The sequence below is a fragment of the Leucoraja erinacea genome, chromosome 7 (genome assembly GCF_028641065.1).
Source record: "Leucoraja erinacea ecotype New England chromosome 7, Leri_hhj_1, whole genome shotgun sequence".
In the NCBI taxonomy this organism is placed as follows: Eukaryota; Metazoa; Chordata; class Chondrichthyes; order Rajiformes; family Rajidae; genus Leucoraja; species Leucoraja erinaceus.
The window spans coordinates 45231961-45255734 of NC_073383.1; the positions used below are offsets into that span (position 1 = coordinate 45231961).

Genomic DNA, 23774 nt, shown 5'->3' on the forward strand with positions numbered 1-23774 from the left:
CTGGTCCAGGTCTTGTATTTGAGTCTCTGAATTGAGAATTGAAACATCTGCATCAGGAGAGAAAATGCACAGAGAGACCACACCTAACGGCACACTGAGTTCTGCCTTTCCCTTTAATGTCTGACCCTGTGCACATTCTGCTGCTCCAAATTAAACCATACTGATCTGAATCCCAGGCTTCCTTGGCTGATCTGAAGTGTTTGCACAGGCAAGGGCAGGAAAGTTGTCAGATTTATTTATTCTTTCAAAGAGTTTATCAAGTTGATGAAATATTTTTTAATGTTCGAGCGTCAAACAAAATATCAAACCAGGGACCAAGAAATGGTTCCACTTTTACAACAGAAAAATGCGAATGGTCAGTATTGGTGCAGGTTTGCTTGGTTTATTATTATTGTCACATGTACTAAGATACAGTGCAAAACTTTGTTTTGCATGCTATCAAGGCAAATCATGATGAGTACAACAGAGTGAGCGCAACTGAGGAAGGAAAGCGACTGCAAAATATTGTGCTACAGCTTCAGAGAAAATGCAGATAAGCATACACTGCAAGGGGCCATGAAGAGGTGGATTCAACGGTCAGGAATTCATCAGAATTGTGTTGTTTCAATGAACTTATGAGTTCTTTAATAATAAACATACAAATTTGCAACAGGCCTAATATTCTAACTGCTTTAGGCCAAATTTGTTTACCACCTAATCCTTTCTCTCCTCTCGTGATAAAATTTCTTCCACTTATGGTAATATTTCATTCTCCCTCAGTTGCATCTCTCATTCCTCTCATCAGCAGGATATGGAAGCAAATTCCACCTCAATTCTGTGTGGGTGTGATTCTCCTGAACGCTTTATAGGATTTATGTGGCCCACTTTTACTTTTTGATGCTCCCCAAGAGTGGCGACACTTTGATTACACAGAAAAGGTGCAATGCTCTGTATGGGGTGCAGCTATTCTTGAGGATGTTACCAGGAATGGAAACAAGGCTAAGGGAAAGGTTGGAAGAGCCAAGGTTACTTCTTTGTAACAGGAGGTGAAGGCCATTAATTGAAGTGTGTAAAATTATGTTACAAATTAAATGGGAACAACCTATTAGAAGGATCAAAAACTAGAAGATGCGAATTTAAAGATAACTAGAACAAGTGGGACCCGTTGGGTTCCATCCCCTCAACGTGCGGTTGTGTGTGGGAGGGGCACCTGCGGAGGCACACACACACTAACCACCCCCCTTGATATTATATTAATATTAATCATTGGCTTCTTTTATCCCATCCCATTAAACAGTACTTGGACATGTGCTTGAAGAGCTATGGTCTGCAGGGCCATCAACATTGTGCTGGATGGTGGGATTGAGAAAGATAGCACTCTTTCATCTAGCACAAACCCAGTAGACTAATTGGCACTTGTTGCAAATGGACAGCTGAGACAGCACCTTCAGTGCCCACCAGCAGAAGAACAAGTACAACAAACGCATGGAAATACCACCAGCTGGAAGTTGCCCTCCAAGTTACACTGCACCCAGACTTTATATTTCTGTCACCTGGTCATAATCTTGGAACTCCCTTACAATATTGTGGGTTTGCCACTCCTCAAGGACTGCAATGGATAAAGAAACCAGCTCACAACTACCTTCTCATGGGCTATTAAGGACTTGCAAATTAATGATGATTCAGCATGTGAATGAATGATTCTACAATTCTACGTCAAATCTGGCAGTTATCTCTCATTTTCCTGTTATGAATTAATAAAATACACATTTAATAAACAAGAAGCCAACACATACAACCACAGGGCTACAATGCCTGGAGTGGAGTTCTGGAAATGTTTCTCATGGGTGTGCTCAATGATGGTTGTCACCGCTGCCATTGTTTCCTCACAGCAGGGCTGGATCTGATCCTCTGGGAGTAGGAATTTATACGTTCCATTGTCTCTGAGCTCAAACGTGTAGGAAAAATTGAGTCCAAGATCGGCTGCCCAGTCTCGTGAGGAACCGGATGAGTAATCTAAAGGAGGGAATGTTTAGGTATTGTTTTAGCTCCCATACTAAGGCACTTCCTCCATTCCCAGCCTCAGGACATCACTGCAGAAGATTCCTGCAGTGATGTCTCCTATTCCCAAACATCTTCAGATGCTTTATCATTAACCCTCTTTCCAACTAAGGTCACATGGGGATGTTTGTGCAAGTTTCGATTCCATTGCATCTCTTCATGCTTGCTCATTCCAGCAAGGTGGAGGCAACTTACAAGCATGGACTGATTTGTGGCCTGAATGTTAAAGATTGGAAAAGCATCTCAAGCAACTGAGAGTCTAACCACCTACCCTGTCATTACCATCACCGAGTTTATCCCATCAAGAACCTGCCAAGAAATGTATTTGGACCAGCCACAAAATACCATGGTCACAAGAGCAGATTAGAGCCTGGGAGTCATTCACATCCTGACACCCAAAGGTCCTTCCATCATTTACAGGGCACAAGTCATGAGCATGATGGAGAAATCTACACATGCCTGGATGATAAAAGACGTGTGACAAATGAAACCGCCTTATTCATTCATCATCGTTGAAAACATTAGCGACGCTGTGGTGTTGGTTTACGACGGGAATGGTGACAGACGCACCACACATCTCTGTCCTCCCGTTCCCGTGGACTTCTGCCACTGGAAGTATCGGATTTTGGTGTGTGCTTTATCATCATTCCTTACAATACTATGTCCAACAGTGATCACAACTTCTACTGAAGTGTGGATGGCCGTTGGCTCGCTAGAAGCTCACCGGCCCTTTGACAGGTCTTGTTTTTGGTCCTGCTGGGAGTCCACAGCCCCCTCATTTGGCAAACCAGGTGGGTGAGACTATCCGACCAAGTAGCAGGTAGCACGGGATTACGTGGTATCCATGGCAAGGGGAACTCCTCCTGACCTGACCACTAATGCTGCACTTCAAACATTACCTTTGCTTTCCCGAAACAAAAAACAGAAATTTTGAGAAGCTTTCAGCAGACCAGCAGGGTCTGTGGAGAGAGAAACAGAATCAATGTTTCAGGCTGAAGATCCTTCAGCTGATTTAGGCCCATTAACTCAATTTCCCTTTCCATTGTGAAAGCGTTACTGTATCTGAGCTCGAAGCTTCTCTCTATCTTCCCTTTTTTGGGGCATGAGGATACCCTAGCAGATCAATTCCATTCTATAGAAGGTTATTCATCTGTGGATGTTGACTGACCTGCAAGCAATTGAAAGCTCCCTGTGAGGTCAAATAACCTTACACATTTCTCTTTGGCCGGTCAATTTCAGCAACATGTCCTCCACTGCTATGCAATTCAAGCATCTCATTCTCTCATGAGTGCTCTATTTATTCTTCTTTCATTTTCTCTGGCTAAGAGATAATGGACATTTAGCTGTTCTGATCAAAATAATGTCATGCAGGGTTAATATCAGCATATTTGCCTCCATTGTTTTGTTCTTTGCTATCACTGTTAATTTTTCCCAGACCTGGTCAGGATTAACATTGTGGGGTGAACATGACGTTAAACTATATCTTACCATGCTTTGGTTGCACCATACCATATTGTTGGAGTTACAACACCTAATACTTTATAGATATTTATTGTAATGCATATACAGTCAGAGAGTCTGACAACACAGAAACAGGCCCTTCAGCCCACCAAGGCCACACCAAACATCAAGCTCTCATCTACACTGATCCTACATTCATCCCATTTTACTCTTCCCACATACGAATCAACTTTCCCCAGATTATACCATCATCTATAATGGTCAATTAACTACCCAACACAACCTACCAATTGATAAAATATTCTACGCAATAATATCCACTTTCTACAAGAGTTTCCATTATGGCAATGGGTGATCAATAATCACTTCAATCTGAAGTTTCTTCAAACCACTCTTAATTGAGTAGGCATTTTGTTGGAAAACATTCACAAATGAAAATAATGCCAGTCTATTGTGGTTATCCAATCCCCAAACCTAATGGCATGTCATAAACCTGAAACATTAACTCAGTTCTCACTCAAGGTTTGCTGAATGTTTCTAGCATTTTCTGTTTTTATATCAAATTTCCAGCATGTGCATTGAGTTTACTTTAGGAGTGTATGAGCACATCAAGGTGAGACTACAAAGGAGCCCTTGGGATAAACATGGGATGCAACCTACAGAGAATCCATGAGGAAGGTCCCACTTCGAACTTGGTCCCATGCACCTGCATCAAAGCAGTGGCTGCCTTTTGTCCAACTCGCATCTGAAATATAACAAAGCACCGATTTTCAATAACAAGAAAAAATTCAGACATCAAAACTCTCAGTGTAACAATGTTACAAAATTTTGAGATTTAAAAAATCAAGTCTGCAATTTATTCCATCAGATAAAGCATAAAAATAAGTTTAATTTTACACCTAATTCACTTTCATATCTTCAGTATTAAAAACGTTATGGCCATTTTCATACTCAGAAATTAGCATCTTGTTCCCTATTGCTTTTTCATTGACTTAACACAAAAGCTGTGATCGAGGACAGTCAAAAGCCCAAAACTTTCTTAAAAATTGAGAGAACTGAATGAAATTTTCAGTTATTATAGATCGAAGCATTCGGAAACAAATATAAAACGTCTTACTTGGATGACCTGAAATTAAAGCATATAATTAGTTAGTTACCTAATTGTAGCTAATTACAAAATTGACCGTTGTGACGGAAATAGTAATAAACACCCAGACTGCCTTGAAAATTCAAAAACGTGATATTCTCAAGATCAGAACTTTAATATTATTGTATTATATGCTGTAAGTCCGTAACAGATAGGTAAATAAATTACAATTTCTAGCAATAGACCAAGTCTTTATGGAGAAGATCAGTTGCTACCTGGTACATTGGCATATCATAATCAGTAGCATCATCATACTCCTCAGATTGTAACCAACTCTGTACACCTTGTTTTTCCTCAACTTTTCAATTTTGGCATTGTAAACTACTAGTTTTTACTTTTCAAACCACGCAAGACATGCCTTTCTGCCCACTACTTTCCCACTAAAAATGTCCTGTAGATCATCAAATTTGGAGTAGTCCAAATTCGAATTATCTCTGCGAACGCTGTCTAAATCACTCTTTTGCTGGGCATTTGGATTGACAATTTTGCATTTCTTCTTCGGAGACATCTGTTTAAAATGTAAAGGAAAAAAAAACACTGAACAGAATTAACAGAAACACGTTATTATTTGCAGTTTTAGAAAAAAGGTAGAAATGATAAAGTTAAATGCTAAAACAAATAGTAAATACCCAACAAAAAAATCATATTCATCAGTTTCATCAAATCAATTAAATTCATCTAAATTCAATTACTAGTTCTAAACATCTATCCATTTCTTAAGAAAAGGATACATTTTTTAATAGTGTCCAGATAACAAATTAATCCCATTCACACAAGAATTCACAATATAACATGATTTTTTAATCTCACTGTCATGAACATATGCCAGATGGAAGGAATTTAGTGTTTAATTCCCATAAATTAATCTAGAAACCCACTCTCAATATAATCAAAATTATTATTTTTTGCACAATACATGTGGCTAAAACTGTTGTGGATATTTAGTATACAAATATTGCCTATGGATAGACAATTACACAAAATATAGACGATTTAGATCCTCTTATGACATGATTGTCCAAAAAAAATGGGGGGTTAAATCATCTTGCGAGTGGGTGTTTGTGGAATACGATCGATTGGAACGTTGCCGTTGCCATAAATTTTAATCCCATATCGGCAGGAAAGACTTGGCTGGTTCGTATGGGGCCCAAATAACATTAAATCCACCCCAAGAAGCAAGATTATATGTGAAATACACGACTTACCTTTTGTTTTGTCCTGACATTATGATCCATCACGTTGTAGACGTTGAGGGCGTTCGAAGTCGCATTTTACTTTAATCCAACTATTAAATTGTCCAGCGATGTTTTAATTTAAAAAAACGGGAACAGAAGTCCGATCGTTTTTTCTTCATCGACTAGCAGCCCGAGGAAATTCCTCTCCGACAAGCAATACAAATCTGCATTTTAATCCCACCACCTCAAAGGCGCCAAAGTCGCGCACACGGCCAGTGGCAGAACTGCAGCGCCGCTGAAAGTAGGTTTTGTAACATCGCTACTCAGTGCAGGTCATTTTATTGTCTTAAGCATGCGAGCTACCTTTAATTATGTAATACATTTCATCCTTTTACTGTCATTCTGAGCATGAGAGACTTGCCCTGTTTTCCTTAAATGGAGGTCTCTCTTCCTTGATTGCAATCTGCAGTGCAGACAACACCCTTCTTCTTCCAACACCCTTCTCCCACACCCTTCTCCCAACACCCTTCTCCCAATTTCTTATACTACTGGGTTACTGACTGCTAGTCCTGGAGACTAGTTGAAGGAAACTTGGTGTAGTGTCTAATTACACTCTCTGTTCCTGGAGGGCTCCTTGTTACAGCCAATCCCAGACCTCATCATTGCTCTGGATCTCACCCCAGGTAACGTTGTCTCACCATTTCCTTGTGGTTGTTGACTGTTGAGTTTGTGTATCCGTACGGGGTCAGGATCAGCTGACTGTAGGAATGAATGGTCAGAAAGCACAGGATGTCAGACCTGTGGTGACGGAGAAAATCAGCAACTGCACGAGTCTCAGGTTCCGACTCGGGGGCCGAACCACAATAGACGTTTGAACAGCAGTTTCTTGAAGCCCCGATGCCTGTAGTGAAAGTAAAAGAATGCAGTATTAAAGGAAGGTGATGGTACGGAGATGTGCAGAACACCATTCTCACATCTGTGCACCAAATCACTGCCAGTGCAGTGGGTCTTGCCGTGGTATGTACACAGCTGGGGCAGCCGGTGAAAACGTGGACTACATTTGTCTTTCAGCCCCTGTCAGCACTCCCAGGCAAAGTGAGAAGCAGAAACTATAAGAAGATTGAAGCAGTAGTAGGCCACAGAGCAAGATCACAGCCCACCTTTTACATCAGTCCTACTTTACTGCACGTACTCCAGGTCCCTTGATTTAATATTGAATTCCTATTATTGAAAATGTATCAGTCTCTTTCCCGAATACATTCAGTGACTGAACTTCCACAGCCCTCTTACAGTATGTAGACAGTTCTAAAGATTCAGTAATTGCTGGGCCCCTTGCCATTTTCTACACGTTACCATCTTCCACACCCATTCTCCTAATCTGTCTTGAACCCCGTCTTCACCTTCCCTACTACCCACTCTGCCAACCTGTTTTTTAACCCCAGCTAACTGGCATATGTGTTGGGATATAGACCATTCACTCCATCTATGGCACTGGTGTTTAGGTGAGTTGGTGGGTGTAAAACATATGTTACACAAGATCCCATTGTACATTGTGACCAGTTGGGTCCCCAGCACCAATCCATGTAGCAGTCCACCAGTCACAGCCATTCAACCCATAACTCCTTTCTGTTTTCTGCCGTGAATTGATCCAGAATCTACACCAATGCTGCATGGTCTAAGTTTGTTGAATCGCCTCAACGAAGTTGAGGTATGAAAATGGAATGGTATTTGAACACCTTTACCACTTTGCTACTCTGCTGGCTAGATCCACATAAACACAGCTTTATCATATTCAGAGTTCATTTCACCAAATCCACTGTTAGTAAAACTGGAATAAGGTGGCACCATTCCCCGTTTGAGAACTGGACTACTGTGAACTCTTCCCTCTTCTGTCATCTTCAGACACAGTTTATGTCCAATTGAAGTCTTTTTGAATTTAGTTTTGTTTAGTTTAGTTTAGAAATACAGCACAGAAACAGGCCCATAGGGCCACCGAGTCCACACCAACTAGCGATCCCCACACATTAACACTATCCTACACACACTAGGGACAATTTACACTTATACCAAGCCAATTAACTTACAAACTTGTATGTCAATTACCAATTATGACATGACACCCTTGTGAACCCGTAGATGTATATTTAACACCCACCAACCCACTCAAATACCAAGGCCATGAAATGGAGTGAATGTTCTATATTGCAACACATTTTAAATAAAATCAGGAAAAGAGTATTTCTGTAAGGTTTTTAACAATCACAAGATACAGTCAAGGAGATGGTCAGGAAACACAGCAACCATGTACATAATTATGGCAACTACTTTAATTTTTCACCTTTTGTGATAAAGAGTGATGGAAATATATTGGTCAAAACTTTTGGAAGAACTGTGGCGCAGCTGGTAGAGCTGCTGCCTCGCAGTGCCAGACTCCCAGTTTCGATCCTGACATCAGGTGCTGTCTGTGTGGAGTTTGCACATTCTCCCTCTGACTGCTGGGGCTTCCTCCGGGTGCTCAGGTTTTCTACACTAAACTAAACCACTCAGATTCTCTTTAGAATAATATAGTAGGAGCTTTTACATCCATTTAAAAATCATCCTTGTCCTGGCAGCCCAACCAATGTTGATACTCCCTACCCTATAGCATTCCCTCGGTGCTATACTGGAAAGTTGATCTAGAGATCAGGCTAACTTTAAGTGCTCACATCTTTGATTTAGGACTTAGCAATGAAAATAAGTATATTTCCAATTGAGATGAGGTTGACTCACTACATGCATGTAAGTGACTAACTAGGCTCATACCAAGTACATTTTGTAATCTGTCATTTGAAATCTGTTGATAGACACAAAATGCTGGAGTAACTCAGCCGGACTGGCAGCATCTCTGGAGAGAAGGAAATCTATTGATTCAGCCGACCAGCCTTGAAGTGTTGTCACATTCAATTTAAAGCCACAGTATCGACCAAACCTTTCCAGCCCATTATTTATAAAGCAAGCTTGCTGTTGAGTGAATGATTGAGAGACAACAAAACCAATTCCCCACAGTGAACGGTGAATGGCAGTGCAGGGGTACATTTCTGCCCCAACTCATCCCAAGCCTACTGCTTTGCTCATACTGGGCCCTGCATTTGCACTGGCACATTCAGACTTTGCACAATTGGATGAACAGACAAATTAGAATGTAGAGCGAACATCACAACAGGAAAACAGCTCTGGGTAACACCTTGCCTACACTGGCAGAGCCTTGGATGCAGACAGCTGTGATGGGTGTACAAGAGATAACATGTCCAATCAGTTTAGGAATCTTTGGTATGTATCACGGATAGAAAAAAAATCATATAAAATCTCATAAATATAATGTTGTACATTGGAAGATATGGGGAAAGGTAAGTAGATTTCCACTTACTGCACCATTGTGCATCAAAGTTCCTGTTGAGATCAGTTCCAAAACAGGTGGTGTTGAAGCACGGAGACATCGATTTTCTCCACAGGCGCTCCTGGAGATGGAAAAGGATGTTTAACTGAACTACACACACAGAAATGGCGACTTACACCTGCAATTTGGCAGCTGAGATGTTTTGTTCAGTGGTGTTAGAAATGCGTGCAGGAATCGACCATGGAGTTCCTTTATATCAAAGCTGCGTAACGCACTCTGTAGGATGGTGCTTACCTTGGTCCAGGAGTAAATGTAGCCATCAATGTTCAGAACTGGCAGGACGTAGAAGTCAATGTTCTCGAAGAAGCGATCTGTCTTCGGGTCTGCAGTGTAGGTTTCTAATACCTGACACACGTACACACATAAACACAAATAGGGATTAGAGAGGGGGATCGGGAATATTTGATTGCCAGTTTATTTAGGGAGGTATAACCAACATTGGACTTATTTTGTAAATACCTAACCCTAACACTGAGTTTCAAAACACATTGCTCAATACTGACACCATATAACCATATAACAATTACAGCACGGAAACAGGCCATCTCGGCCCTACAAGTCCGTGCCGAACAAATTTTTTTTGTTCCCCTTAGTCCCACCTGCCTGCACTCATACCATAACCCTCCATTCCCTTCTCATCCATATGCCTATCCAATTTATTTTTAAATGATACCAATGAACCTGCCTCCACCACTTCCACTGGAAGCTCATTCCACACCGCTACCACTCTCTGAGTAAAGAAGTTCACCTCATATTACCCCTAAACTTCTGTCCCTTAATTCTGAAGTCATGTCCTCTTGTTTGAATCTTCCCTATTCTCAAAGGGAAAAGCTTGTCCACATCAACTCTGTCTATACCTCTCATCATTTTAAAGATCTCTATCAAGTCCCCCCTTAACCTTCTGCGCTCCAGAGAATAAAGACCTAACTTATTCAACCTACCTCTGTAACTTAGTTGTTGAAACCCTGGCAACATTCTAGTAAATCTCCTCTGTAGTCCCTCTATTTTGTTGACATCCTTCCTATAATTGGGCGACCAAAATTGTACACCATACTCCAGATTTGGTCTCACCAATGCCTTGTACAATTTTAACATTACATCCCAGCTTCTATATTCAATGCTCTGATTTATAAAGGCTAGCATACCAAAAGCTTTCTTTACCACCCTATCTATATGAGATTCCACCTTCAAGGAACTATGCACGGTTATACCGAGATCCCTCTGTTCAACAGTATTCTTCAATTCCCTACCATTTACCATGTACATCCTATTTTGATTTGTCCTGCCAAGGTGTAGCACCTCACATTTATCAGCATTAAACTCCATCTGCCATCTTTCAGCCCATTTTTCCAAATGGCCTAAATCACTCTGTAGACTTTGGAAATCCTCTTCATTATCCACAACACCCCCTATCTTGGTATCATCTGCATACTTACTAATCCAATTTACCACACCTTCATCCAGATCATTGATGTACATGACAAACAACAAAGGACCCAACACAGATCCCTGAGGCACCCCACTAGTCACCTGCCTCCAACCCGATAAACAGCCATCCACCATTACCCTCTGGCTTCTCCCATTCAGCCACAGTTGAATCCATCTTGCTATTCCTGCATTTATACCCAACAGTTGAACCTTCTTAACCAACCTTCCATGAGGAACCTTGTCAAAGGCCTTACTAAATCCATATAGACAACATCCACTGCCTTACCCTCGTCAATTTCCCTAGTAACCTCTTCAAAAAATTCAAGAAGATTAGTCAAACATGACCTTCCAGGCACAAATCCATGTTGACTGTTCCTAATCAGACCCTGTTTATCTAGATGCTTATATATATTATCTCTAAGTATCTTTTCCATTAATTTGTCCCCCACTGAAGTCAAACTAACAGGTCTATAATTGCTAGGTTTACTCTTAGAACCCTTTTTAAACAATGGAACAACATGCGCAGTACGCCAATCCTCGGGGACTATTCCCGTTTCTAATGACATTTGAAATATTTCTGTCATAGCCCCGGCTATTTCTACACTAACTTCCCTCAATGTCCTAGGGAATATCCTGTCAGGACCTGGAGACTTATCCACTTTTATATTTTTCATAAGTGTCAGTACTTCTTTTACTTTGAACCTCATAGTATCCATAGCTACTCTACTAGTTTCCCTTACCTCACATAATTCAATATCCTTCTCCTTGGTGAATACCGATGAAAAAAAATTGTTCAATATCTCCCCCATCTCTTTTGGCTCTGCAGATAACTGTCCACTCTGTCTCTCCAATGGACCAATTTTATCCCTCGTTATCCTTTTGCTATTAATATAGCTGTAGAAACCCTTTGGATTAACCATGATAAACAAACTTTTCACTTAAGATACTGCAGATGCTGGAGCAAAAAAAAACACTGCTGGGGTAACATTTGCTAGTCAGGCAGCTTCCGTGGAGGGGAATGGACTGGGTCTGACCTGAAATGTCCACCATTCATTTCCCTCCTCAAATGCTGCTTGGCCCACTGAGTTCCCCATCAACCCTTTTCTTTTATTATTTTATTCACTCAAGGATAGATGACTGGTCAAGTCTTGTTAATCGGTGGCCGACTAGGGAAAGGGGAGATGCAGCGAGACCTGGGTGTCATGGTACACCAGTCATTGAAAGTAGGCATGCAGGTGCAGCAGGCAGTGAAGAAAGCGAATGGTATGTTAGCATTCATAGCAAAAGGATTTGAGTATAGGAGCAGGGAGGTTCTACTGCAGTTGTACAGGGTGTTGGTGAGACCACACCTGGAGTATTGCGTACAGTTTTGGTCTCCTAATCTGAGGAAGGACATTATTGCCATAGAGGGAGTGCAGAGAAGGTTCACCAGACTGATTCCTGGGATGTCAGGACTGTTATGAAGAAAGACTGGATAGACTTGGTTTATACTCTCTAAAATTTAGGAGATTGAGAGGGGATCTTATAGAAACTTACAAAATTCTTAAGGGGTTGGACAGGCTAGATGCAGGAAGATTGTTCCCGATGTTAGGGAAGTCCAGGACAAGGGGTCACAGCTTAAGGATAAGGGGAAAATCCTTTAAAACCGAGATGAGAATAACTTTTTTCACACAGAGAGTGGTGAATCTCTGGAACTCTCTGCCACAGAGGGTAGTCGAGGCCAGTTCATTGGCTATATTTAAGAGGGAGTTAGATGTGGCCCTTGTGGCTAAGGAGATCAGAGGGTATGGAGAGAAGGCAGGTACGGGATACTGAGTTGGATGATCAGCCATGATCATATTGAATGGCGGTGCAGGCTCGAAGGGCCAAATGGCCTACTCCTGCACCTAATTGCTATGTTTCTATGTTTAATCTATCAGTCCTATTCTTTTTCAGTTATTGGATATTGATCTACAAGGGTGTGGAATCAATTCCTGGTGTCCCACTTAGTTCTAGGTTTTTAGAATATCTACCATTCACATTTGTACAGGGTTTCCTCATAATTAGCAGCAAATCACATATTGTGCATACATTTTGCTGGTCTTGTCAAGAAATAATGATCTTCTATTTCTCAGGTGAATCTAGTGCACTAATTATTTCTCGATCTCTGAACAATGGAGCATCCTGATTACCCGACAAAGTTTGGCCTAGATTGAACCCTATCCAATTCCTCATCAAGTTTCCAACCACCCCATAAAGATCTGACCCAATTAGATGCCCCTAAATTCATCATTAATTTTTCACTGGGCAGTTGCATCTCCACTGACCTCAGAGATTCGGGCACTTAAATATTGAAATCTTTTGAGGAGATTTAGGGTGGCACAATGGAGCAGCGGTTTTCTCCGGGTACTCTAGTTTCCTCACACATTCCAAAGACTTTGGGGTTTGTGAATTAATAGTCTTTGGTAAAATTATAAGTTGTCCCTAATGCGTAGGACAGTGTTAGTGTATGGAGATCACTGACGCGGTGGGCTGAAGGACCTGTTTCCATGCAGTTTCTCTAAGCTAAACTAAACTGAAGATTCTGACTAAAATGACTTGAAGAAAACATATTTACCTCCTTCACAAACCACTGGCAGAAAGCAGGAGCAATCCATTCCCTTGCATGAATACCACAATCCATCCAGATTATCTTTTTCGGCTTGCCGGATTGGCGACTGATCTAGAAAAGATATAAAATGGAAATATAGAGGAGGCCGCTAAGGGGAGAAAGAAGTGTGTGTATCTATTTGTGTGTACATTCCTTACAATTTGGAAAACATCAAGATTGTGTGTGTGGCCTGGGGCAGCTTTAAGAACTGAATGTTGGAGGAGGTGCAAGTTATGCCGATGTATGAGTCCTCATCTTGAACCCTCCGCAACTCCCTGGTTAACTCATTCCTTCCCACCCAAACCACCCCATCCCCAGGTACCTTCCCCTGCAACAGCAGAAGATGCAACACCTGTCCCTATACCTCCTCCCTCAACTCTGTTCAGGGACCCCGGCAGTCCTTTCAGGTCAGGCAGAGAGAGGTTCAGTTGCACCTCCTCCAACCTCATCTACTGTATCCGTTGTTCAAGATGCAGACTCTTATACATCGGCGAGACCAAACGTAGACTTGGCGATCGTTTTGTGAAACACCTTCGCTCAGCCCGCCTGAACCTACCTGATCTCCCGGATTCTGGACACTTTAATTCTCCTTCCCATTCCTAAACAGACCTTTCTGTCCTAGGTATCCTCCATTGTCAGAGTGAGGCTAAACGCAAATTGGAGGAACTGCATCTCATATTTCGCTTGGGCAGCTTACACCCAGTGGTATGAATATTGATTTGATTTACCTGGGTTTTAGGGTGGACAGTGACTTTGAATTAGATCGCCAAATATGCGCGGTGGTTAAGTCCAGCTTCTTTCACCTAAGGAAGCTGGCGAAGGTGAAGCCCATTCTCGAGCGGCAGCATTTTGAGACAGTAATCCATGCCTTTATTACATCTAGGCTGGATTACTGTAACGCGCTCTATTTTGGTGTTGCTCGTTCTTCACTGGCTCGTCTCCACTTGGTTCAGAATGCTGCTGCTCGCCTTTTTACAGGGACTCGAAAGAGGGAGCACATATCGCCAATTCTGGCCTCCCTACATTGGCTCCTGGTGCACTTTCGAGTTCATTTTAAGATACTGTTATTTGTTTTTAAATCTCTGAATGGGCTCACCCCGCCTTACCTCTCTGAGCTGCTCCACCCATACGCTCCTGCCCGGTCCCTCAGGTCAACTGGTCAGCTGCTCCTGGAGGTACCGAGGTCTAGTCGGAGGCTCAGAGGGGATAGAGCCTTCTCTGTAGCTGCTCCGGCACTCTGGAACACCCTGCCGTTGCACATCAGACAGGCCCCCTCACTGTCCATCTTCAAATCCAGTGTTAAAACACATTTGTACTCCCTGGCTTTTGACCATGCCTGAGGCTTTGTTTCTGTTTGTGGTGTTTTTGATGTTTCTTTATTTTACATGTCTTTTCCTACTATTTCTTTTGATTGTTATTTTTGGTGTGTATTAACTTTTTTGTCAATGATTAGTGATGTACAGCACTTTGTTGCAGCTATGTTTGTTTTTAAAGTGCTCTATAAATAAAATGATGATTATTATTATTATTATTATTTCACTTCAGATAGCCCGGGCATTCCATCTCTCTCTATCTCTCTCCCACCCAAGTCACACTAGCTTCTTATTTTCACCCTACAAACAAAGGACGACCGTGGGACAGGCCCTTTACTTCAACTTTTTGTGCCTCTCTCTATAGCTAATACTTTCTAAACCAGCAGCATTCTGGTGATCCTCTTCTGCACCTTCTCCAAAGCCCCTGCATCCTTCCTGTAATGTGGGCCCAGAACTGTATGCAAACTCCAAAAACAACCCAACCAAAGTCCTATAAAGCTGCAACATGGCTGACTGACTCTTACACTCAATGACCTGACCGATGAAGGTAGGTCATATACCATATGCCAATATATACACAAACATTTTTGTTTTCTTATTGGTGCAAAGGTGGGGAATCTGTGACTTTTAGAACTGATTATTTTTAAATCTTTCAGATCTTCGATCAGGAGTACAGGTATTTATTATAGTGCAAAAGATTGCATAAATGAATTGTAAAAAGCTTTAAAATGTAAACATCTATTCCTGATATGTTTTATTATCATTCCTGCAATGGAGCTGTGTCGTAAAGATTGTTAACATTAAGATAAAGGTTGTAAAGTAAATATAATTCTGCGCAAGGTTGAGAACCAAAGACTGGTGGTCAGTTAGGACAAAAATAATGTTGACTAGAAAGAATGTGCTGAAATAGGATTACGTTTCAACGTGGAGAGTGGAAACCTCAGGGCAGTAAATTAGACTATGGTATTGATAGAAGATAGATCGTGTAGCAAAGAACAAGGACATTACCTCTACCAGGAACAATTAGGGAAAACATGCATTGAGAGATTAAGAAAATACAAGAGGGGCTAAAATATCCAAAGGGCCACCTCACTGAAGCAAGCAACGTTTGTGACAAACTTCTAGAGCATTCGTAGGAGGGTTCCATTTAAGAAGCAGCTCAGTCTGCAGGGAGTGACCAAGGATGATAAGGAATCAGCAAAAGATTTGAGCAAAGTAATAAATGATGCAGGTACAGCAGGCAGTGAAGAAAGCTAGTGGAATGTTAGCCTTCATCGCAAGAGGATTTCAGTATAGGAGTAAAGAGGTTCTTCTGCAGTTGTATAGGGCTCTGGTAAGACTACATCTGGAGTATTGTGTACAGTTTTGGTTTCCTAATTTGAGGGAGGACATCCTTGTGATTGAGGCAGTGCAGTGTAGGTTCACGAGATTGATCCCTAGGATGGGCGGGACTGTCATATGAGGAAAGATTGAAAAGATTAGGCTTGTATTCACTGGAGTTTAGTAGGATGAGGGGGGATCTTAAAGAACCATATAAAATTATAAAAGGACTGGACAAGCTAGATGCAGGAAAAATGTTCCCAATGTTGGGCGAGTCCAGAACCAGGGGCCACAGTCTTAGAATAAAGGGGAGAAAAAACGTTTTCACCCAGAGAGTTGTGAATTTGTGGAATTCCCTGCCACAGAGGGCAGTGGAGGCCAAATCACTGGATGGATTTAAGAGAGAGTTAAGGGCCTGTCCCACTTACGCGACATTGGCTCGCAAATTGCGCAACCTCATGGTCGCTTGAGGCATAGAGGCGCCATGTGGCCGTGCGGGGCCGGTCCCACTTAGAAGTGCAGAATTGTGCGGGGCTGGTCCCGACATCGCGCAGGGCTCCGAAAATCTGACAGTGTCCGAAATATTTGCGCGCCAACTGCCTGTCGGCACGCAGGCGCATTGCGGTCGTATGCAACGTCTTGATGGCGTACGCAGCGTCTTGACGGCGTACGCAGCATCTTGACGGCGTATGCCTAGCGCGTGGCGTTGCGCGATGACGTCACCACCCGGCATGGGGTTGCGTGATGACATCACAGCCCGACGCCATGCGACGCCCAAATTCAGTCGGCCCGCCTCTTGCCCAGCTGATTGGTAAGCATGACACAAATGACGTTACGCGCAAATTTAGCGCGTACTTAGCACGAACTCCGCGTGAACTCCGCTTCCATTTGGTCGTGCCAAACGCACGCAATCACATGCAAGTGGGACAGGCCCTTTAGATAGAGCTCTAGGGGCTAGTGGAATGAAGGGATATGGGGAGGTCAGGCACGGGTTATTGATTGGGGACGATCAGCCATGATCACAATGAATGGCGGTGCTGGCTCGAAGGGCCAAATGGCCTCCTCCTGCACCTATTTTATATATTTCTATGTTTCTAAACATAAAATGAATTTTAGCAAGACAGCTCTGCAAAGAGGTACTTTGCAGGTAAGATCAAAGAGATGAAGCACATAACACATGGGGTCAAAGAGAGAGGAAGAGAGTGTGTGAAGGTACCTTCAGGTAATACATGGGCCGGTTCTGGTAAGTGGAACCCAGCAGGTGCTTTGATACCAAGTGCTTGTACTTTTCCTTTATTTGCTCCATCCAGGAATAAATCTGGAAGTTTGAGAAAACAGATGTAAAACGTGGTTTAAAAACAAAATATGAAGAGACCTAGTTCTTTCTGTTCCTTGTCCGAGTCTCACCTCTGCCATTGGATGATACTTGGTGTAACTGTGTCCTCTGATGCTGCGCGGTAGCTTGTTGTTACTCCGAAACTGACCATCCAGAAGGTCTTGAATATTTTCTGCTAAAACCCTGTTGACCCAGAGGAGGACATATTGGTACACTGTGAAACAGGAAAGACTCTATAACTTACTAGGTGCAGGAGTGAAGAGAGCGAGGTCAGATCAGTTTGCATGGAACAGAGCTGACAGTGGATACTGAGGTGAAGCGAGTGGACATCCATCCCGTTGGAATGTCCTGTGGCATCCATGAAGTTGACTCTCCATCTCTGGAACCTGATTCATGAGACAGTGAAGAGAGGTGAACACCTTCTGTCTCCTGCCCTGCAGGGTACGTTATGCCCAGCATAATGTTCATAAGTTTATAAGTTGTAGGTGTAGAATTAAGTTATTCGGCCCATCGTCTAAGTCATGCAACCATGCCTGATCTATTTTTCCCTCTTAACCCCATTCTCTTGCCTTCTTCTCATAACCCCTTACACCCAAACTAATCAAGAATCTGTCAATCTCCACCTTAAAAATATCCATTGACTTGGCCTCCACATACTTCTGTGGCAATGAATTCCAGAGACTCACCACTCTCTGACTAAAGAACGTCCTCCTCAATTCCTCCAGAAAATGAGATCATACATTAGAGAGCCTCCAAGATGCTCTTGAGAAATGGGCACTAAGTGCAGGGCATTAGATGGTGTTGAGTGGGAAGTTGCAGTGACAACTTGCCCAGATTGCAGAAGGGTAAGTAATGCCCCTGTCCCACTTAGGAAACCTGAACGGAAACCTCTGGAGACTTTGCGCCCCACCCAAGGTTTCCGTGTGGTTCCAGGAGGTTCCTGGAGGTTTTTGTCAGTCTGCTTACACTACCTGCAACCTCCAGCAAACGCCTGCAACCTCCGGGAACCGCACGGAAACCTTGGGTGGGGCGCAAGGTCTCCAGAGGTTTCCGTTCAGGTTTCCTAAGTGGGACAGGGGCATAACTGCCCAGGCACAGTGCCACAGGGTCAACATCTGACCAACAATTCATCACTTGCACCTACTTGTGTTGAAGGGCCCTTTTCTTCAGTTCACTTCGAACTTCACCAACTGCTGATGCTGGGATCCGAACATCAACTTCAACCCCAGGATAAATTCCGTCTGGTGATTGAGGCCTCCATAAATCAACCTGAACAAAGCAACAGAACATGGGACACTCGATAACAGAGGCAATCAAACTCTCCTGATTGCACTTAATCATAAAGTATTAACTTTTTAATCCCAACGATAAACATCTTGAAGTTATTGCAAATACTTTCCAGGAACATTGAGTAATTAAGACACTTTTCAAAGTTCAAGAAAGTGCCACAAACATAAACAAAAAATCTAACAGTAATCTCTTTCCCCTTTTTCATGGCTGTTGGGGAGGATTGGAGCTCCTTCAAAGAGCCCGCATAACTACATTGGGGTGACACGGCTCTACTTGTCCTTTACTTGTCAATTTAACTTTACTTTTAACAGCCTTCTCCTTTCTTTAATTTTATTTACTTTTCATTGTTTCAATCCTTCACTCAAAATTACTGATTCAATTCCATTTGGCATGTGTGCCTTATTGCTATCACTCAAGGTTAACCATTGAAGGTAGACACAAAAAAGCTGGAGTAAATCAGGGGGTCAGATAGCATCTCTGGAGAAAAGGAATCAGATCGAGACCCTTCTTCAGACTTCGAAACGTCGCCTATTCCTTTTCTCCAGAGATGCTATCTGACCCGCTGAGTTACTCCAGCTTTTTGTGTCTATCTTCGGTTTAAACCAGCATCTGCCGTTCGACCCCTACGCACTTAACTATTGAAGGCTCAGCTTTGTACAGTGCTGAGCAGTGACTTGAACATCAAACGCAGACTTCAGTGCAGTACAGAGAGATCACCGCACTCTCACAGGTTGCATCTCTTGCATGAGAAGTTAAAGCTGACTGTGTTGGCCCTCCAACACAGAAACAATCCCTATTGGGGTGCACCATGCTATTGCTTCACAAATGCTTAGCCCAAGATCACAAGAAATTGAGGAGAGTTGTGGATGCAGCCCTGTCCATCACACATACCAGCCCTTCCTCCCCCCCCCCCCCCCCCCCCCCCCCCCCCCCCCCCCCCTCCTCCCACCTCCGCCAGCTCTGGACTATCTAAATGTCATTCTGCCATGGGAAAGCAGCCAACATATTCAAAAACAACTTACACTTCTATCATTCCTTCTCCTCCCCTCCCCATTGGGAAGAAGGTATAAAAGTTTGAAAGCATGTGCCACCAGATTCAAGAAAAACTTCTTCCCTGCTGTTGTCTGACTATTGACCAGAACTCTCATATGCTAAGGATTTACTCCCAATCTTCCAATCTACCTCATTGTTGGCCCTTGCACTTTTTTATCTGCACTTTCTTTGTAGCTGTAACAATTTCCCTTTTTATGTTATCTGTTATCTGTGTACCAGGATAGAAAGCAAAGCAAAACGTTCTTGGTACATGTGACAATAATAAACAAATACCAATACCAAAGAACCAGCGGCAGTGCTTGATGGTGCACAGGTGTGGTCTCCCCAGTATCCTGAGCAATGCTTATCCCTCCATTGGTGAAGGCTAGACAGTAGTAAATTAATCTAAATTAATCTAAATCACAAGCAGTCAAAAGGCATTGCACCAGAGCACAAAGGTTTGAAAGTAATTTTGATCTGACTGACAATGATAATGGATAAATTGCATCAAACAACTACAAATCACTAGTTTCTAAACCAAGTGTTCTGTGAGTGGGCAGCAAGTCCGTTTTGTAGCAAAAATGTAGCCCTTGTCATCCTGCCAGTTTCATGTGATTGCTGTTGATCTGGAGCCTGGGTCATTTCAGAACTGACCTGCCCTTCCTCCGCTAGTTGTTTCAGGAACTCCACATGGTTGGAATCCACAGGGATGAGCTGGAGAATCTGATCCCTGAAATGAGAGGTTTGTTTTCAGAATTTTAATTTCTCCTTGCATCCTATTGCATTATTAATAATTTGTAAAAATATATCAAAAACACTAGAAATACCCAAAGAATCAGAAAGAAAAAAACTGAGTTGACATTGCCGGGTGATAACTTTTCATCAATCTTAAAAATGTTTTTGATTAAGTATTTATCAGAATTCACATTGACACCAAATAACTTTTGTTGAGGAATATCTTAGGCTCCAACTTATTCCACGTTAATTGTAACTGGAATTTCACACTTTAGTTTTCAGGTCCACGATTACAATCTGATGAAAGGTCACTAATGTAAATGTTAACCTGTTTCTCACTGAACAAGTTGCCAGACTTGCTAAGTATTCTCTTTCCTGTTTGTATTTATTTGTCATTTCAGGTTTCCAGCATTTACGTTCCTATATTGCCTATACATTCATATACAATCTTTAAAGATAGTAAAATATAGTAAAAGATAGTAACATATCTCCTGGTATTAAGAAAGATAGGAAATCGGGGATCGGGAGTTAGCAAACACAATTCTGATGGGACTTAGTTCAAGGATGCCAGCAGGCGAACATTGGGTTTTCACATTTATAAATGGGAAAAATGGGAGAATTCAATTATTTATATTTCTCATCCATTATTTAGCCACAGATCTGTCCCGTGTGTGTTTCCCTGTAGTCTCTTCCTTCCTTTGCTAGATCATGTTGAGAGTGCACTCCAAAGACGTAGGTTAATTGGCTTGGGTTTGTTTACTTGGGATAAGTGTAAATTATCCCTCGTGTGTGTAGGCTTGTGTTAATGTCTGGGGATCACTGGGCAGTGTGGACTCGGTGGACTGTATCTCTAAACAAAACTAAACTAAAGTAGGTGCTTCAGACTCCTTTTTTGACCCAGCCAACTTGAGATGTTTGATGTGTAGGAAGGAACTGTAGACGCTGGTTTACACCGAAGATAGACGCAAAATGCTGGAGTAACTCTGCGGGAAAAACATCTCTCCAAAGATGCTGACTGTCCTGCTGAGTTACTCCAGTATTTTGTGTCTATCCATGGAGGCGTTTGATGGTAGCTAAGTAGGAATGCCCCTCATAGTTCAACGCTCTCCCCTTTGAAATGTCTTTTACTTCTCCACCATGTCTCCCCAAATTGACAGAGCCATTTGATCGGTTGCTGATTGCTGAAGATTGAACCATTTTAGCTGTGAGCAGTGGGATTTAATCTGTGACAGCACCATGTGTTCCACCACAGAGGTAGTTGATTAAATCCCACTGCTCACAGAGTCATGACCCCTAGGAAAGAGCACTGTCGAATAGCCCTGACACCTTTAATTGGATTGTGTTTGTTAGCGGATTGCTAAACAATTATCTGCACCTTCTTTATCTGCTGAATCACCTGTCTACAGTGCACATACAAAACAAGTAAAATTAGCATTATCAGGGCATCTTATGAGCACCCATGTTGATGTCGCTGTTATATTGATAATCCGAAGATAGACACAAAATGCTGGAGTAACTCAGCGAATTTCTCTGTAGAAAAGGATTTCCTTCAGATGAAGGGTCTCCACCTGAAACATTACCTTTTCCTTTTCTCCAGAGATGCTGCCTGACCCGCTTAGTTAATCCAGCATTTAGTGTTTATTTTTGGTACAAAACCAGCATCTACAGTTCCTTCTTACACATGAATAATTTACAGAGAAGACAGAACTTTAGCAGCATATCCAACAACCTCTCAGCGCAAGCAGACTGCCCAACTTGTCTGGTGAAACGCCTCACCACCAGAACACACCATCAAGTTCTGACCTTGTTTGGCTGGCGTGGAGAGGAGATGGTTGCCCACCTCTTCCCATGCAGAGTGTGAATTTTCGAAAGTGGTCTGTAGAATGATGCAAGTGTCCTTGTCACGATTCATCCCAAACATCTCCGTAACAGCAGACTCTCTAATTTACAGGCTATTCCCAGTGACACATTCGGAGACAGACATCGAGTGCTTCTGGAAGATCATCTATATAGTGAAAGACACTCTTTGACATGCCTTGTTGGCCTGCCAGCAGAGTGAGATGCCTGTCAGGGAATGTTGCTGACTGGCCCATTCCAGACTGCAGGAGTTTGTGCTGAAGGACTCGCTGAAGCTTGGTGCAGCTAACAACAAGGCAGTGGAAGGGAAAGGTGCAGGGTCCACAGTCTAACGTCCATCCACTGCTGGACATAGAACGGTATAGTCCTGAGGGACACTCCCCAAACACGGCAAGGGAAATCACCCCAGCAGGACACAAGAGTCGCAAGGGCACTTGGTTTAATGATAGTTGCAAACATTACTGAGTATGACGCCAATTAATATATAGACTCTGAGAATGTCGGAAAAGTTTTTGCTTTGTACATATTTTTAAATTCTGAATAAAGATTAATTTTGGAAATAAAAAAATCGTTGCCTCTGTCACTGATCCACCAAATATCTGATCTGTCCTCTTCAGTTAATGGTGTTTGTTGAAAAATCCCTCCATTGGCGAAAAAAATAAATAAGTAACACCCTCGGTTAGCGAATCCCACTACATCTGAATGTGAATAATGTGAATTAACTCTGGTTAAAATCTCAGTGCAGAGTTCCAGCTGGACACAAGCTATCGCACTTGGTTTAATGATAGTTGCAAACACTAGCCATCGTAAAAAGATACAGATTTCTACTAGTTGTTTTCACCCTTTACATTTGGCAATTATTAATAAATATCTTAATTGCTCACATGATAAGAACATTATATTTACTTACCCATTGTACTGAGTCTGGAAACAGTTTGTAATCAAGGGAAATATCCCTAAGATTGAGACACATCTCAGCCACCACCTCATGACTTCAGTGAACATATTTCACTGGCGTTTTGTCAAACAGCCACAAAAATAATTGGGAACTGTGAGCTCATCGGAGCATGTGCAGATAAAACTTTTTTTTGCACGCCCACATTACTGTTCTTCAGATCACACTGTAAATAAAGATAATGATAGGCTACAATATGTTTTGTCTGAATGGAGAGAATTGAGAAGAATCTCTCATTCTCTCTTCAGGGTGGACCAGAGTTTAATTCAGCTTGTGAAAATATTTGATGAGTATATTGGAGAAACTGCTTCACTTGATCAGATGTGTAGGGAGGAACTGCAGATGCTAGTTTACACCGAAGACAGACACAAAATGCTGGAGTAACTTAAAGGGACAGGCAACATCTCTGGGTGAAAAATTTGGGTCGAGACCCTTCTTCTTCAGACTGAGAGTCATGGGAGAGGGCGACATAGAGATATAGATGGGCAAGGTGTGAAAACAGATCAAAGGGGATGCTGATCAAGGAAAATTTATAATGGTTTGTTGTTAGCTGAGGGGAAGGTGACAACAAGTTATACAATCAGTAAAATTTAATCAGGAGGACCGTGAAACCAGTCAGA

At 42.3% G+C, this 23774-nt stretch overlaps 2 protein-coding genes across 2 annotated transcripts in view; one reads left to right on the top strand and one right to left on the bottom strand.

Annotated features, from left to right (window-relative positions):
• The window catches only part of fastkd2 (FAST kinase domains 2), a 62045-nt gene extending 60645 nt beyond the window's left edge, over nucleotides 1-1400 (top strand). Inside the window, exon 13 of the mRNA XM_055638434.1 lies at nucleotides 1277-1400. The gene's annotated coding sequence lies outside the window, so the exon portion shown is untranslated. The remainder of the gene's footprint in view (nucleotides 1-1276) is intronic.
• LOC129698946 (carboxypeptidase O-like) lies at nucleotides 473-23349 on the bottom strand. The gene is made up of 11 exons (XM_055638435.1): nucleotides 23110-23349; nucleotides 20262-20337; nucleotides 18430-18554; nucleotides 17357-17468; nucleotides 17166-17267; nucleotides 13284-13388; nucleotides 9494-9604; nucleotides 9230-9320; nucleotides 6522-6724; nucleotides 4162-4246; nucleotides 473-1995 (listed from the first exon to the last, which is right to left on the bottom strand). Exons 1-11 carry the CDS (start codon nucleotides 23202-23204, stop codon nucleotides 1727-1729), a joined length of 1374 nt encoding a protein of 457 aa, XP_055494410.1. The 5' UTR covers nucleotides 23205-23349; the 3' UTR covers nucleotides 473-1726.
• Nucleotides 23350-23774: the final 425 nt, after the last annotated feature.

Bases quoted from the DNA above. Each gene is read 5' to 3' on its own strand.
- LOC129698946 (XM_055638435.1), bottom strand. From the start codon at position 23,204: ATGTTCACTGAAGTCATGAGGTGGTGGCTGAGATGTGTCTCAATCTTA. The intron at 9,321-9,493 runs GTAAGCACCATC...TTCCATCTCCAG, and splicing joins ACATTTACTCCTGGACCAAG to GAGCGCCTGTGGAGAAAATC. The intron at 4,247-6,521 runs GTGAGACAACGT...GTTATATTTCAG, and splicing joins TCAACAACCACAAGGAAATG to ATGCGAGTTGGACAAAAGGC.